The following is a 22420-nucleotide window of genomic DNA, read 5'->3' on the forward strand; positions in this document are numbered from 1 at the left end:
CAGCAAGTTCACGTTTTTCAGGCACAAAGATGTTCTACAAGAGGCATCTCCATCTTCTGAAAAGAGTGTAGCATGTGACTGTTACACTAACCAGTTCTAACAGATATATATGGCTCATCTTCTAATAAGAATCCTTGGTTAAAAAGTTTAAAGCATTTTTTCCAAGAGACCTCTTGCAGACATAAGCTGTTCATATGTACCCTTAGCAATGTCATTTCTTCTTGGCAGTAGGAGAGATTTCTGTGATCCAAAACAGGCAAGGCACCTCCAGGACTCAAACTCAAGCAGTGTGTTGGAAAGAAGCAGAAAAAAAAAAGAAAACAAAACAGAAAACACAAACAAGCAAACCAACCAACCAAATTTAAAATAACAAGTTCATGTCCTGGATGCAAAGAAAGCCTAAAGGTATTTGAAGATTTTTGGAAAGCTCAGCTTCAACAGTCTTCTGGCTGTGAACCTGAGGTTTAGTAAATGGTCTGTATTGTAATTTTGACACCATTTTGTTACAGGTGAAGTAAACAACAACCTGTACTGGGTCTGAATACTGAAGTTTACTTACAAACAACAGGATTAGAGCTTTTATCCCAGCTGATTATTTCACACACTCATCTGCTCACTCTCCAAAAGCATTCCACTTACTAGGGTGTCACCTCAGCTCCCAGCAGGTAGGCTTGCTACCGATGTGAGGTCAGGCCCAAGGAAATATCAGTCAAGTTCCTAGTACATCTGCTGGTGTTTTTCCTTCACACATCTTCCTGATCTCCAGGATCTTTCTTTTCAGGCTTCCATTTCTTCTAAGGCCACTTTCCCAAATTCTTCTTATTGGCACCACATGTATTTTCCAGAACCTCCAAGTCTCAACTAAAGCAGTTCATGTGCAGAAGTGCAAGACATGCTCAGATACCAAATCAATGGCTCTGTCAGGTCTCTTCACTGAAGAATTTAGGACATAACTTTGATTCAATTCAGGAATTATTTAATTTATAACCAGACTAAAGTGGCATCATCCAGCAAGTAGAAGACTTGTCAACCTGGAGAGAAGCTAACACATCCACCCACTCACACACACACACACACACACACACACACACACACACTGAGTTATCTGTTGCCTGTTAGCATTCCCAATTTCTTTTTTGCCCCCCACTCCCCCAAAATATATATAGAGAGAGATCATAATGCTTGAAGTTATACAGTATTTCAAGACAACTCTTTGCCAGCCTGTTGCTACCCCATTGTCAAGATGCTGTCCCACAGATGTTCCCATGGAAAGAAACACTTGCTGACCCAGAAACCATTCCTGCCTTCTTGCCCTGTCCCACTGCATGAGGGGAATGGAGCTACAGGAAAAGTCCAGGGTAACACCAGCACTGACATCTATTGGAAACAGCAACAGACAGCAACTGACTTCTTTCTAGAATGTGCTCTGTGGGTCCTGTTCATTCATTCAATTGCCACTCTCTCCCACATCTGAAGTCCATGACTAATTTTATCTATGAGTAGTGTACAAAACAGCAGGGCCAGAAAACAGATCAGGTAGATATCTGAGATTATCATCAGAGAACATGGGTTCAAAGGAACTCCTAATGAATTAAAGTGAGGCCCCTAATGAATTAAAAGGAGACTGCTAACAAAGAGAAATACTGGGCAGAATCTGTAAGAAGAATAAAGCAAAGGCATCATCTGGACAGGGAAAAGGTGGAGCCCAGGAAAACTGCAGTCTGTGTATGCAGAGATTATGTATCACTCTGCCAGCTGTGTGCCAACAGCTAACATCTGGGGAGAAAAAGAATTATTATCCTACTGATTACTGGGTGCTTATTATTTTCCCATCCTACCACCTCTATTTTTCTCCAGTGGATATTCTTTGACACTTACCAAGTACCACAGACCTCTCTGAATTTAAAGCCCTAGCCCAACATTACTGTTGATTTAAAATACTTCAGTTGCCTTTCTTGGAATTTATGTATTTACACAAGTTTCTTCCAAACACTACATTTCTGAAATTTTAAATTTCAGTCCTTGACATTCCAGAGTTCTCTCAGATGGGTGACAGAAGTCAATAAAACAAAAGCTTAATATTTGAGGAAACTGAAAACTGGACAAAGTTTTTAAAAGGAAGGGAGGAAAAAAAATATATGGAGAGTTAAGGTGCCCTATAATCTCCTCTTGTAAGAATATTATTATTGGGAAATACCTACAGCTCCTTTACTCTCTCATTATCAAGGGATCAAGTCCATAGCTACAAAACCAACAGTCATGTTCATTATTCCTTTTGTAAAGACAACACAAACATCTGTAGAGGGCATCCATCTTCCAAGTTCCTTCTGGATGTGTTCATCATGAACCATTTAATGCAGATGTTCAAATCATGTCAAACAAATGGATAATGTCAAATATTACTTCATTAAATTTCTCATAAAAATGTACAGAAGAGTGACTGGTCTCCAAAGTTTATTAAAAATCAAAGAATAGAAAACTTTACATAAAAATATGTCAATTTTAGCTTCCACATAGTTGTCCACACAAAAAATTTAAACATGGGTTTTTTTAAACCTGTAGCACATAACCACAGTGATAGCCAGGCCAATTTATTTGGTTCACCATGACTGAAATGTTACATGATACCACTTTTCAAATGAGTTTTGCTTTAAAATGGACGCTAGTATAAGACACCAACTAAAGCCCTTGAAGGCTCTTTAATGTAGTTATGCTCAATATTGCTAGTGTGTGAAGACTAAGCAGTACAGGCTCATGTAACAGCCCTTAGATATTATTTATGAATCAGCTCACAATTTTTAAAACTTTTTTTTCCTCAATTGTGATGAGTCTGGAGCATTAAGACAAACTTTTTGCAAACAGATATGCGCTACTCTACTTTGGAATGTTGCCCTCTCTCCCCTTAAGGACCTGTTTGTTTGACAAATTCAGTAATAACAAACTACTTCTGCTTCAAAGGCATACAGCATATTAAAAAGCTTCATGCTTCAGACCTCATTTTAATGTTCAGATATCAGTTCTAAAACCGTCTATACCTGTACACAATATAGATGTCCTGGTAACAGGATTCTTCAGCTTTCTCTGCTACTGGACTCACCTGTAGTTTTCTGTATAGCTTAAGAACTCTCATTAAAAGAAACGAGAAGTCAGAGGGCATGAGATGTGACCCACTCCCAGGACAACTGTGGTGCGTTAAAAACTCAGGGTTAGGCAGGATGTACATTTTTCAAAAAGTTAAGACAGTGTCTGTCATGGCAATACACACTTGCATAGTATACCTGTATGCATCTGTAAATTAAGTGCCAGCCACTCATACTGTGTACAACACTGGGCTGTGCTCTCCTGCAATACATTAAAAGATACTTCTTGTAATGCTTAGAGCAGCTGAAGTACTTTTTATATATTTGCTCTTAACAGAACTAATGCATACTGCTATACAGATTCCTTAATGGAATCAACATATTTCCTTTCTCCACATTCCTTAAGCCGGGTACCTCTGTTTAATAATGTTGTTTGAACCCAAACATTAACAGGTTACGTTACTAAAACACCAAGCATGTAGTTCACAGCTTTTTTGATTTCCTATCAGGACCTGAACCAACCTTTTTCCCCTGCCTCTCAAAAGTTTCACTTCTGGTACTACAAATGCTGGATCTGTTTTCTCGTTAAAGGAATAAAATTAAAACTCATTGTTTAGAGCAAGACGACTGATAGAGGCCAGACAATGAGCTAAAAAACACAGGGTCAAAATGCTTTGGAGCTTAATACCTTCTTAAAACCGTAAGCCAAATCGCACTTTCATTGTGAATCGAGAAGCCTCAAATATTACCAAATGTCATATTTGTAACACTGCTCAGACAACCTGCCAAAACTATGAACCCAACTTAGATAATGCAACCTGGGAAAGGATCTGTAAATTAAAAAACCTCTTCCCCTTAAATATAACTTATGTGACAATATGAAATTAAATTAAAAATTCCAAGTTATTGCACAAATTATACTTCCAATATTTACAGAGCAAAAAATTCTGAACTTTGAAACAAAAACAGGAGAGCAGCAATTTTACTTTTATGGATTCCCAACTTGATTTGCTGCAAAAAAAAAAAATAATTCCGAGGGGCTGAAGTTTCCTTCACTTCTGAAATAAAAGAAAACGGAACCCACAAAGGAACGGATGTAGCCACAGCAAAAAAGCCACAGCATTTTGAGATGTCCTTGCAGTTCTATTGTCAGAGCTGCTTCGGCACTGTATGAACCAGTGTGGGAAGGCAGAAAACAAACTTCCACATTTAATAAGGCTTCACAGATAAGCACAACTACTTCTTGAAGATGGACTGAACCACCACACAAAGAAACATGCAAAGAAGTCAGCTGCAGATATTTGGCAACACCAGTAAAACTATGTGCTGAACGCTGGTCTCCATCCCTCAAGTCGAGTAGCACTCAGTTTGTCTGAACAGGGAAGGTCATTTTGGCATCTGCCATTATCTGCTCAGACTAATAGGCAAACACTCTCTGTGTTTTTTTCTTCTCCATATATTACGATTGTACTGATGGTGTCCTCTGTTACCAATTGGTTGTCTCATGCCTCCACTGCTGACCGGGCTGTAGCCGTTGCCTTGGTTATGAGCTCCTTTCATGGAAAACTTCATCCCACTGTGCTGCTAAAAAACACAAGATAATCACTCAGTTCAGGCATACCAACAACTGAAACAAAGCATGTATTACCAGTGGTATTTCCTCACACACAAGTCATTCACACGGAACACTGCTTGAAGCACCTGGTCTTTTCATGCTTGTCTAAAATTTTAGCTGTGCAAGTCCAATGGCACTAACAGCTTAACAAGTGTTTTATGAAGTTTATGTCCTACAAATGAAATGGTGTAGGTTTCAAAGCATCCTTAATTAAAACCCTTGTATCTCAATATGAAACACATTCACTATGCACAATGCTTAAAAAAAGAGACCTTCCACATTAAATTCTAATAGTGTCACGTCTATTTTAGAGGAACTTATCAAGAGCGTGACCAAGTGAGACACTTAAGACTTTCAGAAACATCGTGGAGAAATATAAGGGTGTGATCATGAGCTGAGACACGGCACAAGCCCACCCACAGTCTCAGTCAGCCACAGGCAAGCTAGCTATGGCTGCTTGTAAGGAGCTTGTAAATCCTACTGGTTTCATCATAGCGCTATATGGCTCCTAGACCATACCTCACAGCCAGACCAAAGGCAAAACAATTATAACAAACATAGCATGACACTTTCTTTGAGGGGAACGTCCAATAATTTGCAACAGAAACTACCAAAAGGGTTTAGTCGTAGCCTGAGTAAATCTAACTCACCATATGATAGTACGGGAATCCCTACCACTTAAGGGCATACAGTAGGTGGATTTAATGTGTAGGTACAAGTTTCAAAAGATGAAATTGAAACAGACACCTCAAATACCCATAACTTCAATGCAAGCAATCTTTTCTGAAGTCTGACAGCAATAACTTACAGACAACTAACTGCCTTTTACATCATTTTGTCTACCATAAGTGGCTAAACAGTAACATCACAAAGTTGCTTGAGGCAACTACTTAGAATAAAGTATCTGAAGCTCTTTTACTAATCTATATTTCCAAAGAAGTCTGGATTAGAAAGAAATATGAGAACATCAAGCCACCATTACAATTGTATGCACAAACCCAAAGCAGTTATTGAAGGCATAATTCCAGGAGTAACATTTTACAGTTGAATTATAATTAGATGAGACACTGAGCATGCTGAAGAACAAACTGGTGAAGACTGGCATTGAGTAACACACTGCAAGGTGGTAAAAAACCCTTAGACTTTAAGTGTGTCCTACAGCAACCTAATCACCCATCAACATGCAATTTCTAGATTCCCAGTATAGACATAGTTAAGTGCTATCCTCAGACTACTAATGGTAAAATACTCAAGGACAAACAGAAAAAGGGCATGGAAGTTGAAAATGATGCCACACCTTAAGAGGCAGAGCTGCCCAAACTCTCTTTATTGACGTATGTTGCTAAAACATCTCTGAGTAACTGATTTATGAAAGTCAACAACATGAAACAAAAAAAATTAAAATGTATTTGTATTTTTGCCAAGTGGTCCTTCAAACAAACATATGTTGTCATTCTAATGCAGCAAAGTTTTCCAGTTGGCTAAGTATACATACTTGACTCACACTTGACAATTACATATGCAGACAATTAAGCATCTACAGCAAGGTCAAAATATGCCAGGGGAGGTGGGGGGGAAAAAAAAAAAAAAGACAGGAAAACTTTAGTTTTGCTGCTGTAAAACAAGAACAAAACTGACCAAGAAGCACACATAGTCTCAGCTGAATGTGTAGAAAATCTGGCAATTTCACCCTCAGTTTGAAAATTCAGCACAAAAATATTGGGGACAGGATGTAGGTCACCCCAAAATGAGATAAGCACCCCAACATGTATGACAATTAAGCCTATTTGCCTGTATAGTAAAAGAATTTATAATCCTGGTTTGTTCATAAGGCATTCACATTTCCAAATGATTAATAAGTAAACCAGAAAGTGATCTCTAGCTTGTTATCGAGCATTTTGCACTTTGCAGGTGCTTAACAAAGTTTAAGCACCTCTTCAAATGAGAGGAGATGCCTTTATACTCGCTAGTTGTGAAGTAGATATTGCTCACCAGTTTGTTCAGATTTTTGAAGCCAGGAGTTTCTAAGCATCCAGCACTATGGCATTCCACATCTTAGATGAGCATCATGTTTAATTTTAATCTACTAGTTGATGGTTTTTCAGTTCTTGGAAGTTAATTTCTTGTCATTCTCCTCTGACTTTTCCACATACTGCTGACAACTACCCAGACCTAGATTATATACTTCCTCATTTTCTTCTTCTCCAGGTTAAAGAATCATTAATTTTTCAAACAGAAGCCACTCCCTTTGTTTGACCACTCTTAACAGCCTTCCCTATTCTTCATTTGTATTATAACTTTCTTCTGATGTAGGAGGCAAAATTGTACTTGCTGTTCACAATGGGGAATATGCATGATGTTTTTATTTCTGCTCTTTATTCCTAAAAATGTCTGAAATTGGTTTGACACTCAATTCTCAGGAGGAAAGCCAGAAAGTATTATCCAAGTAGTTTTCTGCAAAAATGTTAAGATCTCATAATTGCAAGAAGCTGTCAACTAAGGGCCTACCAGGCTCTACAAAATTTGACAGACTTCTCTCCTTCCTGATGGCCCTGAAAGGTCCTTCTGCACCCCTTCGCAGCTTGAAGCCCAGCACAAATTCCTAAAGGGTTTTCCTGGTGAACTGCATTTACTATGAAACTTGAATCTTTGTTTCTCATCTTGTGATGAGAAATATCACTTCATTGTGAGGTGGATGGGCTGCTGGTTGAAGGATAGAAGCCAGAGAGTTGTAGTCAATGGGATGGAGTCTAGTTGGAAGTCTGTTTCTAGTGGAGTCCCTCAAGGGTCAGTACTGGGACCACTACTATTCAGTATACTGATGACTTGGATGAGGGAATAGAGTGCACTATCAACAAGTTTGCTGATGATACAAACCTGGATGGAGTGGCTGACACCCCAGAAGGCTGTGCTGCCATTCAGAGGGACCCAGACAGACTGGAGAGTTGGGCAGGGAGAAATTTAATGTATTACAAGGCCAAGTGTAAAGCCTTGCACCTGGGAAAGAACAACCCCAGATACCAGTATAGGTTGGGGACTGAGCTGTTGGAGAGTTGGTGAAAGGACCTGGAGGTGTTGGTGGATAGAAGGACGACCATGAGCCAGCAATGTGCCCTTGTGGCTAAGAAGGCCAATGGCATCCTGGGGTGCATTGGAAGGGGGGTGGTTAGTAAGTTGAGAAAGTCATCTTCACCCTCCACTCTGCCCTGGTGAGGCCACATCTGGAATATTGTGTCCAGTTCTGGGCCCCTCAGTTCAAGAAGGACAGGGAAGTGCTTGAAAGAGTCCAGAACAAAGTGATCAAGATAATTAAGAGAGTGGAACATCTTCCTTAAGAGGAAAGGATGAGGGAGCTGGGGCTCTTCAGTTTGGAAGAGAGGAGAATGAGGGGTTACCTCATCAATATTTATAAATATGTAAGGGGTGAGTGCCAGGAGGATGGAGTCAAGCTCTTCTCAGGGGTGACCAACAACAGGGCAAGGGGTAGTGGTTGTAAACTGGAGCACAGGGGATTCCATGTAAATATTAGGAAGAATTTTTTCACTGTGAGGATGACAGAGCACTGGCACAGGCCGCCCAGGGAGGTTGTGGAGTCTCCTTCCCTGGAGACATTCAAAACCCATCTGGATGCATTCCTGTGTGACCTCCTGTAGGTGACCCTGCTCGGGCAGGGGGCTTGGACTCCATGCTCATTCAAGGTCCCTTCCAAGCCCTAACTTTCTATGATTCCATGATCTTCTAACTCATCAATTGTTTATGAGAGGACACACATCTTTCACTTAGTTTCTTTCAGAATCTTCTATAAAAGGAATTTACTTCATGTCTTTCAGAAATCCTGAGAGGCTATATGAAACAGCTTTTTCTTTTCCACACACTTATGGATGTTCACATGCTTAGAACTTCCACAGTCACTGAGAAATGGCATGTCAGTAAGGAGATGATGGCTGGAAAGAGATCAGATAAATGAAGAAAGCCCTTCATCGGTGATAAAACCAATAAAACTTTGGTTTAGATGTTTTAACTTCTTTAGATCTGTTTCTCTTGACAGAATAATCTCCTCTCCCATCCTAGGACTATTGATTCAATAACTGGGTGACAGAACTAGTTGTTTGACAGTTCTTTGTTTTTCACATGCCTGTTGAATTTGATCCTGTACACACAGAAGCTGCTAGATCTGTGGCAAAAACTCAAAAATTGCACTGAAGATAAGGCAGTGCAAGGAGGAGAGGAGTGTGGTGTGTGGAACTCTGCATCAGATACCAGGTTAAAAAAAAGTTAGGATGTTCCTAGCCTTTATCCCAAACAACAGAAATCTGGTGGAAAATTACATACTATAAACTTTTATCCTCAAATACTGGCAAATTTACTGTAAAAAACTACATACGATGGTTTAGAAAGTACACCTGTTTACTGCTTTGTGGTTAGGCTACAGGATTAATGGCCATGACTGAATCTAGTCTGCAGCTGATTGGAATTTTAATCAAACTCATACACTTAAAATCACTCCATGTGAAACATTACAGAACAGTATCCAGAAAAACTTTACTGAACCATTAACATTTTAAGTATCCCCTTAAATAACTTGGTACACATCCATAAAACATTTCAAAATATTTCGAAGTTCATTTTAATTTCTCATCCTACTTTGAGAGACTTGTGTTCATTTTCCCACTTTCTGAGCTTAAGAACATTTGGAAATACACTAAAAAAATGCATCTTGTATGTAAGCAAAGTTTAATTTCTTATAAAAGAAATACACAACTTTGCAGAGAAACAATGGGCAATGACCTAGTTTATAGTCACAACTGGACAATCAGTCAAGTATTAGGTAAAGGTTAAACCTGGCCTCATTATTTTAAATTAGCTAAGCAGATTCTACAAGGTATTTCCATGAGCTACCCAAACATACACTTAACTGGTAAAATTTAGAAGTGGTTTAGATTTTTAAGCAAAACCAAGCTTACTTATATTATCTTACTCAAGCTACTTAGAACTGGCTATCTGGGCAAATAAGGCCCAAAGCAGTTGCGATACATCAAAGATGCTTACCCTCACCCTCATTTTGGGCCTCTTGTTTGGACCTACTGTTTACTTTCAGCTACTACTGAAAAGGGTCCTAAGCCCTGAACAGATTTTTTTAAAACCCATTTCTTCTCTCATGAGAACAAGAAAACAGCAATTTATGCAATCAGCTGTGATAGCAGCAAAGAAAAAAGCAACACTAAAACTATAAAGAACTCAAAAGCAAGAAAAGTATTAGATGTTTCTTATCTTCTGACACTAGAGAACTGAAAAGTAAAGACATAAGGGAGCAGATTATATCAGTCCTTCATATTTTAGTGTGGTAGTTTTGCCAGTATTCTGTAACAAACAGAAGCTTTTGGTTATCTTCACCTTTAATAAAGGGTTAGGCAACTAATAAGTCTGGGGGACTAGATAATCAGTAGTAGAGAGATCGGAGGTCTGGTCTTCAGAATGAGTGACTTACAGTGGAGACTAACATCACAGTCTGATCATACTTTGAACTACCTTATGGTAAAGAAAGTAGAATCTAACACATGAAAGAAATACCATTTTTGATCTTGTCACCAGTCAAATTTCAAAAATGAGGGGACGGAGTAAAAAAAAAATATCAGATGACAGAATTCATACCGCAGCTTTGATATTGTTGTGACACAAGCCATGAAAGTGTTATCTGCATAGCTGTCAATAAGGAGCATGAGAGATAATAGCTTTCCTTGCATAAAGATGACAATTTTAGACCTTTACGTGAAATCTTACCTGAGATTTCCCACTTTTCTATTTAGAATGAAAGCATATTTTTACAATGACCAGACCCAAAACCATTTTCCAAATGATGAGCTGATATCAATACAGTACATGTGAAAGTCAGTAGAGGAAATGAATATGTGAATATGCAAACTTATCTCAGTTTGGAAGCAACAATCTGATTACTGTGACATTGGAATATAAAAGTGTACAAAGCAAACAAAAATTAGGTTCTACATTTCCATAAGCCTATCTTTTATTTATGGTGGATTTATCTTCCTAGAATCTACTATTTAGACTTCATGTCTTTTCTGCAACTTAAAAAGCACTTGGGAAGAAACAATTAAGGTGTCCGGAGACTTTGATATAGCCATATAAACAGCAAGGTTTGAGGTTTACATGGAGACCATTTAACCCACCCTTCTATTGGAAGTAGAGACAGACTGTGTTATCCATGGTCTAGTCAAGTTGCTGATGCTCTGCATCAGTTTCCACATGGGAAAGGTGCCACCACAAAAACTGCCCAGATGATTATTGTTCTCTCCGTTCTTTAGGAGAGGAAATAAAGTATCAATCTTTTCCTGATTTTGCATGTATTAAATAAAAACAACATTCTCTCACACACAGAAGATGAAAGTCTGACATTTAGAATCAAAACAACTTCTTAATTATACAATAGTATTCCCTTCCTCTACCTAAGGCAAGCGCATGGACACAGAAAAAGTATTCCTCTCTAAATAAGGCAGCTCTAAATAAAATAAGAAAAATGCTATTTGGTTGACTGAAGAAACCTCTAGTACCTAGAAACCTTAATGCCATTGAAGAAACAAACTAGGTCACTTCTAAATTGAAGTTCACACACTAAAAAATCTGAAGGATCACACTATCAGCATGTCTGTGTATATGACTAAATTGATGACACCTGAATTATCATTAAAACTTGAAGTGGACTAGAGTTCTGCCTTGGCATGACTTAAAATATATCTTTACAAATCTTTCACCCAAGTGAGTAACATTTAACTGCTTGCATTCACTGAAAAGAAACACATTTTTGACTCAAGGCCCTGACCAATGTTGGGCTTGCTTCCAATGCTGCTAACTTTTGAGTCATCTATCTCTAGAAGAGATACTTAGAGCTATCAACACTACCAGTGAGACAGACCAACACCATTAACAATTGTTCTGGACAAGAGAAAAATCCGAAGTGGAGTATTTTAGCCAGTAAAGTGCCTGTAAAGCAATATAAAAACGCAATTCATAAATTGAAGTGCCTAGCATTATACACAACACAAGAGAGACTGAAAAACAAGCTACTTCTGTAAGTTCTTTTAATAATTATTTAGACTGTGGTATTTCATTGCTGACATTAGAGTTCCATTTCCTAGCTGCCTCCTATGCTTCACAACTGATCAAGTGAATGGTGCTATGAAATTTTCAATCAACATAATCATGACCAGACACCATTCATCTAAAGGATCTTCAGTGGATGCTTTCTTAGACACACTGAAAACCAGAGCAGGAGGAGGACTGGTGCTTAGTTGTTTTACACACCTTTAAATCAAAAGGACCATTCTTCAGGAAAAAAAAAAATGCAGCTTTAAAAGTAAGAGGTTTTCTCACCTAATATGATGTTAATTCTGTCTTCTATTGCCACTCAGTAACCAGCAACCCAAGGAAGGACAAACTGAACGTATTTCATCCCAAAATAACAAAGACAGTAGTCCTTTCTTCTCCAGGGGAAGTCACTAAGCAACTTCCACCCCTCTGTTCAGCTAGACATGCATGCCAGTATCTGGTTTTCTGCTTCCTCCAGTGGGCAGCACTGGTTCAGAAGCTGTTCTGCCCTCCCAAGTGAAATTTCAAATTGCTTGTCAGCGAAGTAGAAGAATTATTACCATGGACAAACAACGATGATGATGATCAAAAAAAGCATACAGATCTGTACCAGGAGTTTAATTAGTCCCTGAACTACCTGGACATTCTCCAATTAATTATACAGTATGTAAATAGAACTAGTAATTGCACCAAAGCTGTTTCAAAAAAGAAAGTATCAGGAAGCTCTAATGGCAAATTTGCCTAGGCGGACTCAAATTGTTCAAAATACAGTTTGTGCTCTTGACTTTGGCACCTCCTGCTTTTGAGGGTAGTAGAGCTTCCAAGCTGAAATGAGGCAGAGAAAGTTGTCAGGGAAAAGGCTGAAGACACCATGCAGATAAATTAATCCCTTTCAATCCTTTTCTTTTTAACAAAAAGCCACTTTTTTACAAAACAATACTTGCTGTTAAGAAAAAGGCTTGCACTTGTTCAAGGAGTCCTCTGAGCTAGTAAAATGTGCCCATTAGAAACTATAAACTAGCATGGTGTCCAAGTTACTCAAAGTGAGAAAGCCATTAGCTTAATTTAGTTCAGTCATGCTCCCAGAAAATGCAAATGGAAAGGAGACATATCAATTATTTCATTTCCCATTTCTGACTTGGCCATAATCTGTACCAAAATAAAGAATTTCCTTTCCATAATAATTAAGCTTTTGGTAAATTCCATGCAGAAAAACCATTATGCCATTTCTAAACTGCAGATAAGAAATTCCTCTGATTTAACATGAATCAAGCAAAAGTCACAGAAAAAGTCCTAACTTTAAGTGTAGCAGAATTGTACAAACTACTGAAAAACAGTTAACAAGCACTGGAAAGGGCAGCTAAGTAACAGAAAGCCAGAAAAAGTGCTACAAAGCAGTTGTTTTCCAGGTTTCAAAATTCCAACAGACATCCAAAATTCACGCAGCACATTGCCTCTTCACAACTGTGGCAAAAACTCCAGATGCCAACTTTTGTACTAACAACTGCATGTCTCAAAATTGTAATTTCCTGTGTGCAGTTTTGATGAAGTTAAGCTCAAGAGTACAGAAAAACAGTGTTAAGGAAAAGAATAAACTGGAGCAAGTTTGTATTCTATATGAAGTTTAACTTAAAATAGCTCTTAAGTTTTATTTTAAACAAATTTCAATAGTTTCAGACTGTATACTAGCATGTCAATTGCAGTCACTAAATAGGAATATACAGCTTCTCACAGAAAACACCTGTCCAGATACACTTACTCAGAAAAGACTGAGCAGTGGAAGAAGGACAGGTAAAGGGAAGAAGCAGCAGGGAGGAATCTGTGTAGTCACTTCAGAGATGAAAACAAAACACATTCCTTGAGATTCAAGTGGGGCTTGGTAAATGAGGATTGCTGAGGTAGCTGGGAAGAGCATGTGATATCAGCTTTGAAAGATGGTGCCCCTTCCATGTTAACCTGCTTGCAAGGAAACAGTAGAACACCTGCAGCATGCAAAGGTAAAGTAGCCTGTTCTAAATGAAAAAGTGGGTGAAAAATGTTACAGTGGAGTGCCTAAACAAGCACTACTGTAGTTACTATGAAGAATTTGGACCTCAAGCTATAAAACACCCCAACACAATGCTGATATTACTTAACACTGAAAACACTGTCCAGATGAAATTTCTTCATTATTCATCTAAAAGTGTCAATGGTTAAAGCACTATATGTTGTGGGGGGTTTTTTTAATTCCATAGTAAATAGCCTTTACCATCTCTAGATATATAGATTGAATGTAAATAATCCCTTACAGGTCAGGCTCTAAGTAATTTGATCAGTAGCAAAAAGCTGGAGGTCAGCCACTAGTGGTATATCCCAAGAGCTAAAACCAGGGCCAATACTAAGAAGTTCACATCTTTGTTAATGACCTGGATGGTGGGTGTGAGTGTCCCTCATTAGAGGTTGCAGATATACAAAATTTGAAGGAGTGGCTGATAAATAAAATGGCCAAGCTGCCATAAAGAGGGACCTTGTCAGGCTGAGAAATGAACTGACAGGAATCTCAAAGTTTGCAAAAGGGAAAGGCTAAACTCTGCCCTTGGGAACGAATAATCCCACATGCCAATACACACTGGGCACTGACCAGCTGGAAAGTAGGTTGGCATAAAACAATAAGGGATTTCCAGTGGGCAAGTTGAACATGAGCCAGCAAAGATCCTTTGCACTGAGCAAGTCCAACAGCACCTTGTGCTACATTAGAAAGAGTATCTCTAATGTGAAGATGGTAATTTCCCCTGTGATCAGGACCTGTGAAGACACCTACGGAGTGCCAGAGCCAGGTTTGGGCCCTCCAGTAACAGACACATACATAAAAAAGAGTTCAATGAAGGTCCACAAAGATAAATAAGGGACCAAAACATTTGACATACAAGGAAGGGATGGCAGAGCTTGAAATGTTTCATCTCAAGAAGAGAGAGCTTGGTAAAGACCTTATTGATGGTTCTAACTAATGAGAGGGTAAAGAAGATGGAGTCAGACTCTTCTCATTGGTCTCCAGCAAAAGGACAAGAAGAAATGAATGCAAGCTGAAATACAGAAAGCACCATTTAAATCTAGGGGAAAATTGTTTTACTGGAAGTTGCTCCGAGTGGCTGGGGAGTTTTTATCCTTGAAGTTACCTCAAACACTGACTGGATAAGGCTTTCAGTAACCTGCTGTAGTAACCCTGTTTTGGGCAAGAGAGTCTGACTGGATGACTTTCAGAGGCCTCCTCCTCCAACCTCAACTATTCTGTGACTGCAAACTACTTGAACAATTTCAGAGTAGAAAATGAAGCAATGAATGCATCTTGTGTCAAGCTCAAAATGTCAAGCAAGTGCTGAATCAAATTTAAAAAAGACAAGGTCATTAGATCAAAAGTATCTTGGCCCTAGATTCTCAAGATCTATGCTAGCAAGACTGAGAGAAGAAGGAAAATACTGTAAGAACCTGACCAAAATGAGGTTTCAAAGAAACCAGCTCATTAATTTGTTATCATAGGCAACATACAACACAACCTGCATTAAAGCCCATGTAAGGCAGATGTTTTGAACAATAGTTTTAATAACGAAGGCTGAAGATTTATTTTCCTACAGATAGAGGCACTGAGGCTGTAAGAAAACCAGCACTTTTCCATTCCTTGTACTATAATGGATGCATTAGCTAAAATACTTAGCCCTAGTTCACTAGTTTCCCTGTTTCTCAGCACATTTAAGCACACAATATATTGGTAAGAACTGTGGCACACACCATGATTTATTTCCTGTTCTTTAAAATGTACTACAGAAAGTGACAAGTGGAGTCAGCTCTGTTCTAATAAGTCAAGACAACTAAACAAGCACAGACAGGTCAGTATTATTTCTTCAGATACAAAAAACCAGATACACCACCTACATGAAGTTCCTGCTTTTAAGAATAGGGAGTTTAACAGTCTTGAGATTTGCAAAAATCCCACTGGTTAGGCACCAGGAGTTTCAAATAACAAGGAGTTAGACATGTGACACCCTCCCTTCAACTCACTGCTAAATGTCAGTGTGCTGTGGAAGGGCTCTTATATTCAGATCTGGTTGCACATCAAACAGTGAACCCTTTCCCACCCATTCTTGTCCCCACGCTTCTGACATGGCAGGTAAGTACTTTGATGATCGCATGAAGTTTGGCACATGCTACATGAAGGTTATTTTCAGAGGTTTCTAGACTGAGAGAGCACAGCGCAAATGATCTATGCTTCTGATTTGATCAATTTCTCATGGAAAAAGTGGCTCCATTTAGCTGGCTCATACCTGATGACTGGTGGCCATTATCAAGGTTGTCGTAGGCGCAGATTGGGGTTTACCACTTGGCATGGGCAATGTGGGTGGTAAACTGGACATAAGCTGAGTCGGTGCTTGCAGACTGAACTGGTAAACACTAGGAGCTGTGCAAGGTGGTGTATCAGAATCCTTTTGGCAGAGAAAAAGGGGAAAAGAAAAGCAACTTTACAGAAAGTACAGTATACACAGGCTATGCATGTGAAAATGCACCCAAATATTAACTCATTTGAGCACTGTAATTTTTTTTTCTAGTGGTAGAAAAATGAAATACAAGCCAGTACTATGTTTATTTTACACAGCTAGCAAAAGTGTAATTGAACCTGCATCAAGGAGGCAATGCCAACAGGGCTATGACAATCACAGAGCAGTTCCTTTCAGCAGAACCTAAAGCTGTACTTGTATCTCTAGCAAATTCAAATTAAAAGATGGAAACTAAAACTAAGGAAAAAAAAAACAAAAAACAAGAGCAATGATACTATTAGTGATACATGGTCTAGAATTTTAGGTGTCATGAAAGAACCAATCCTCTCAACAGTGCTCTGGATTATACTTATCTGTATGGCAAAGTTACTCACTGTAATTGTTACAGTCTTCTCCCATTCTACCCAGCAACAGCAAAGTTAGGGCTCCACCTACCAAGAAACAAGGAGACGGTCTGCCAGTCAAGACCAGTACATGCACACCAATCACCCATTTCACTGCTGGTTAAGAGCTCTATTCCCCTGGCTTTCCATTGGAAAGCTGAGAGAGAGTTCTCCAGGGGAAGCAGGACGGATGTAAGATTACAGAGATAGGAAAAAAAACCAAAAAAAACCACCAACAAAACCCAAACTGTAATGGAACTAATACTACCAATTACTATTCCTCCTTACAGCCTCACCAACAGCAAGTACAGGTGCATCAAAAGTAGAACACTGTGTGCCTGGAGCACTTCAGATGTAAGCAAGCAGGCAAGAACAGACACAGAGGTTTAAAGGAATTACTGGTCTGAAAACACCCAACTGACTGCCTCAATTTTTAAATGACCAACTATTTTCTAAGTTGAGAAAACTGAAAAGCAAGCTAGAACCTTTCAAAACAACTTCAAACACAGATCTTGTGAAACTTATTTTTCAGCCATAATAAAATGGCAACAGGTAAGCAGCTTTCCCTACATTTTACTGCTGTTCTTTACCTTAATTACTGCTCTTACCTTTAATTACAAAATATTCTGAACTTGAAAATAATGGGGAAAAAAACCTATTCTTTGTTGCAAATCGCTGGTGCTTTTTTCAATTCCCATCCATCTGGCTTTAAGTTTTGCAAGAGATAGATCTTGGCCAATTAGTAGTTTAGGGGTTTCCCAATTAAAAAAACATCATTGGCTCAGACTATCAAGGATTTTTACTGTTAAAGTCATTTCTGAAATGTTCTCTTGCTCTTTCTTTAAAGATTAACTGCCTGGAAGTAAAACACTTAACCCAAGTAAACTTTAAATAGACCACCAGTACTATTACTTGCTCTCAGCTGGCTTTGCTTCAGAGTCTTTGGATAGAGAATAGGCTGTCTAGGAAAATATTTTCAAGAACAGAAACAAGGTAGTATTTTAAAGCTTTTCCTGAGGAAAGGAGAAGGTCATTAAGAAGAGATAATCATGAATACTGAGCAGCCCAAGCAATGAATTACTAGATAGCAAAACTTGCATCCCAGCTGAAATGCATAACCACAGTAGAAATAGCCCTCAGGAAAATTATCTATTCAAAAGATCACTTTATTGTTCCACATAAAGTTGTGCTTACTGAAAAATAAGTTCTAGAAAGAAAGAATCCTTTCTCCTACTACGTCAGCTAGTGGTAAAATCCAGAGTATGCCTTTGTGGAGTAGTTTCAGATACTTGCATCATGAATTCACTACTGACAGGCCATATTGGTTCCAAGAATCTGTGCAGAAGTTTACGTCTTATGATACCAGATGTTTACCATTTAATAAATACATTCACAGTAGATAACTACATGCTGTAGCTGCAATCAAAAAAACCTAGGTTGCATGCATGTGCATGCCCAGGTGAGATGGCATTTTCCTCCTTTTCCCAACCCCATGCAACAAAGGCCACTGGTTAATGTCAATACAGAGATGAAGCTGGTATGTTCTTACTAAGTAGGTGGTAGACAGGTACAGGGATAAGAACTTGGATTTCTAAGCTTAAGTTTCCCTAGACACTGGTCTAAGGAAATTGGTCGTGGAATTTCTAAGAAGCTTAAAAAAAGAGGGAAAATAAAGTGGGGATAGTCATGTTTGTGCAGAGAACTTTTAAACATACAAGTAACCACGAGCAGGTAGATGGAGGGAAAAGGGAATCTTACTGTCTACCCAATGGTTGCAGCCCAATGGTGATGCAGCCTTCACAAATCTGATGAAAGAGTAGAATCTCAAAGAATCTCCCCTTTCTCTTCCACTTAGATACAACTAGACCCCTTGAAGATTCACATATCTAACTCAAATGGGACATTTCCCATTTATAAGACTTCTAAAGTGTGTTGTGCAACAAGAAGTTAACTCCAATATGTAAGCAGTAGCAGATGGAAGAGAAAAGGGAGTCAGATGGTTTAACTGACACTAGATAATTTTCAGCACAAAGCAGCTTGTGCTGCTTTATTTTAATTTGTAACAGGTATGTTCTTCCACCTCAAGTCTATTTGTTACACATATCATATGAATAAATTATCTCCCGCTTAAGTCAATCTGGGATTGCTGGATGCAGTTGATACACTGACTTCTTAGAAGCACCAAAATCCTTTCTTCCTCAAACTGAAAGGTTAACCTCAGTGATCAGAAAATTGAGCCCAAAGTGAACAAAACTAATTTTCCAGAAGTACAGCCTACACTGAGGGATTAAGTCTTACTTGGTCTCATAGACAGGAGTCTTATGTGTAACGTGCAAACCTGAAGCATTATAGAAGCTCAGAAGAATGATGAATAAGTAAATGTATACAGGTAATGATACTCAGACTTTAGATTCATGTCTAGAATACAAAAGTTCTGTCCCTTACTAGGCTTAGGGCTGAGGTCACATCATAATAATGAATTAAAATAAAAGGGTAAGATCTCTCAACTGATTTTAGCAAGTAATCCAGGGATAAAACTGAAATGACTGTACTAAAAGCCAAGACGATCTCAGATGATCCTGATCCTTCAACAAGGATACTATAAATGTCAATTATAAAGTCCCTCATTCTACATGAAAAACATCTTCTAATGAGATGGTTTTGGCAACAAGGAGAGCCTGCCAGATACAGGTTTATCCTCCTGAGAAATTTCCATTTTAAAACATATTGTTTAAACCAGTTTCAACTTCCAGAGTAAGGACTGAGTACTTGGAAAGAAGATTTGTATTATTCACAGCCTTTTTTGCTGAGGAGTGTTCAGTTTACTTTAATGTTGGAAAGCTAAAGTATTGAAGAGACCCAGAAACTCAGGTGTTCCTGATGAACTCTCAGCTAACTGCAAATTTTGCTTGAGAAATGGATTTCCCTAGCCTTCTGCCTAGACACAAACAGTGAATTCACTGCAGTCATGTGAAAGAGTAAGAGCTAAAGCAATCTTACACTCCAACTTTTCTTCCTGACATGAGGAAAAAAATCCCCTACTGTTCTGAATAGTTCATTTGTCATTATAAAAAGTCCCAGGACCTGATCAGCAAGACTGTATTTACCCACCAGAAGCTCCTTACTAACTAGGCCTGCCCATAAGAGCTTATTTCAATTCCACTAGTAACTCAAGGCTTAAGATACAAAGGTAAATATACTGATACATTCATCCATCAAGACAACAGTTCAGCTTCCACTCATTTCAGTCAATTATAAGCTTCCTTCCCATGATCCTAAATGCATGAAAAAGTGGTGCCTTCTGCTGTTTCATGATGTAGTCAGTTGAGATGTTTCAATTGACTAACAATAGCTACTCTATTAGAGCTTTGAATTTCCAAGACAGTTGTGTGGTTTTTTTTAAGTGGAGTGGCCTAAGATGATTAATTCACCATCACACTCTTACAAAGTCTTGGCCCAGTGGTAAAAGAGTACAACTACTTTAGAAGTCAGTATTCAGAAAAGCAAACTTAAACAATAGAATGCAAGTTTACTGCTGATGTGACAGATTTACACCCCATTCTGCACCTCCCAATAACAAAATACAGGTGTCTTGGCAAAGGATTCTTATTGTTTTCATCCTCAAATTTATCTAATTAAACATACTTTGTTCTCTTTGCCACAATATTCAGGAGCTGGAAGCTGTGAGAGTACACAAAACAACTTCAGTAAAAACTGAGTTACATCTTTGAAAGCAAAGAACTGAAAATAATGAGGAAATCGATGTTTATAATTAACACTTCACACTCCATAGATTTTTTCATGTCCCTTCTTATAATTAAAATTATTTATCAGCTAACTGCTTACTCCTTTTGCCTCTTTTCCCATTCTGGCCATCTCCATTATACCTGAATTAACATTTGACATTGAGCCAATTGGCAGAGGTGAATCCTAGGAACAGTAATCTCCTTTTTAACTATCTTCTCCACCTGAATCTGCTCACTACAGGACTAGGTGGACACCAGTGCAGAAAAGCAGGAATAGCTACTGAACAGAAACATCCCTGGCAAAAACATAGCTACTGGATTAGCTTAGTGAAAGTGTCAAACCTTCAAATATAAACCAACAGCAGAAAACTTGAGGCATTCATAGTTTGGGGCCATATACAAGAGCAGAGCTTCCAAAGCATGCTCCTACTTGAATAGCTTTAGCCCCAGTGTACTTAACTCTGTTCAATAAAGCAACATGTTTCCAGGGTGATCTCATGGATTACATCCCCCTCATCTCATTTCTTCTACATCAGCTTGTGCCATTTCCCATTTTGGTAGATGGAGCCATAACTTCAACTAGACTTGAAATAAAATTTCTACTTGTATAGAAGGTTAAAGGATAGAGAATTTTCATCAATACAGTTGCACCATTTCCATTTGCCAGCCAATAAACTATACAAAACAGTCTCAGGTAAGACAATGTTGATTTTTGTATCTTTAGGTCTATTGTGTTATAAAAGAAAAATATCTTGATCCTTGTGCTTACAGGAAGGGAAAGGTGGAAGAAGAAATACATCAAACATAAGCAAACTGAAAAATCCTCCAAAAGCATTAGTGTTCATTTTACACAAAGATAACTAAACAAGTAATCTAATTAGTATCTCTCAAGATGAAATAAAAGCACAGTACCCCTTTAACTTCACCTCATTAAAGCCTAGCAGACCTGACTGTGGGCTGGGAATATTTGCTCTGTACTCTCTAATGCCTAGAATAACTTATTATTAAACAGAGTTCAAAATGGTGCCTCCTGCAGCTTTGCAGAAATTTATTCTTACTTCAAGTGGATATAGATAAAAGTCTGCTCAAGGAACTGAGAAGAACTGAAGGAGAGCATGAGACTATAAAACAGCACATGGTCCAAGACATAGGATAACAAAAGAAATGTGGGACTACATGGTGAAAGAGGAAAAAAATTGTTCCACTCTGGTCTACAGAAACTGTCGGTAATCTGCACAGAAAAATAGGGGGGGGGAAAAAACCCCAAGTTTTAAAGGACCTGGGGCCTAAACTCTTGCATGCCCAACATCCCTGGTAACATCAGGCTGCCTGTATTTGCACACTCAGGACTGTCCATTGCTTTATTTGGAGACAATCTGGTTGCAAGTCAGCACTTACACTTTCTTTAAAGCCTAAAGATTAATGAGCCTACTTTTGAGAGCACGTGCCTCTATTTGTTCAGGAAGGGGAAAAATAAGATAGAATCTGCATTCTTCTAGCAAAAGACAATCAACTATCACATATTTGAATTGTTACTTTGGTTAGGACATGAGAAGATTTAGGCATATAGAAAGAAGGAAGAAAATCTGTGTAGCTCTTGTTCTCAGACTGAAAATTTTGATGGGCCCCCCTCTCCTAACAGACACCATTTCAACTGGAACTCTACAAATTAATCATAGTTTTTAACAAGACTACAAGAGCTATTACAGTAACTATTCTGAAATATGTGTTCCTCTAGCGTAGAGAAGCACATGCCTTAAACCTGCATGAATTTGCCTTTAAAAAAGCAACATTTATCAGGACAAGATACATCATACACTCTATCACCTCATCTGTGAATTGGGAAGCACAACAGTCTCTGTTATTAAGCTGAAATTTGCAGTCTTTGACTAACAGAAAGGAAGGTAGATAGACTACTTCATTAAGTGTGCTGAGGTTAATTACTAAGCCACAATTATTGCAG

General features: G+C 38.5%; 1 protein-coding gene across 2 annotated transcripts in view; it reads right to left on the reverse strand.

The window, feature by feature from the left end:
- Positions 1–2440: 2440 nt before the first annotated feature.
- The window catches only part of TENT4A (terminal nucleotidyltransferase 4A), a 57365-nt gene continuing 37385 nt past the window's right edge, over positions 2441–22420 (reverse strand). Inside the window, exons 11-12 of one of the 2 annotated variants that reach the window (XM_030445961.1) lie at positions 16098–16256; positions 2441–4664 (exon numbers count right to left, since the gene is read on the reverse strand). In XM_030445961.1, the coding sequence (XP_030301821.1) occupies positions 4485–4664; positions 16098–16256 (339 nt within the window). In that variant the 3' untranslated portion in view covers positions 2441–4484. The remainder of the gene's footprint in view (positions 4665–16097; positions 16257–22420) is intronic. The other variant, XM_030445960.1, reaches the window with a different exon arrangement.

Source organism: Calypte anna, chromosome 2 (genome assembly GCF_003957555.1).
Source record: "Calypte anna isolate BGI_N300 chromosome 2, bCalAnn1_v1.p, whole genome shotgun sequence".
Lineage (NCBI taxonomy): Eukaryota > Metazoa > Chordata > Aves > Apodiformes > Trochilidae > Calypte > Calypte anna.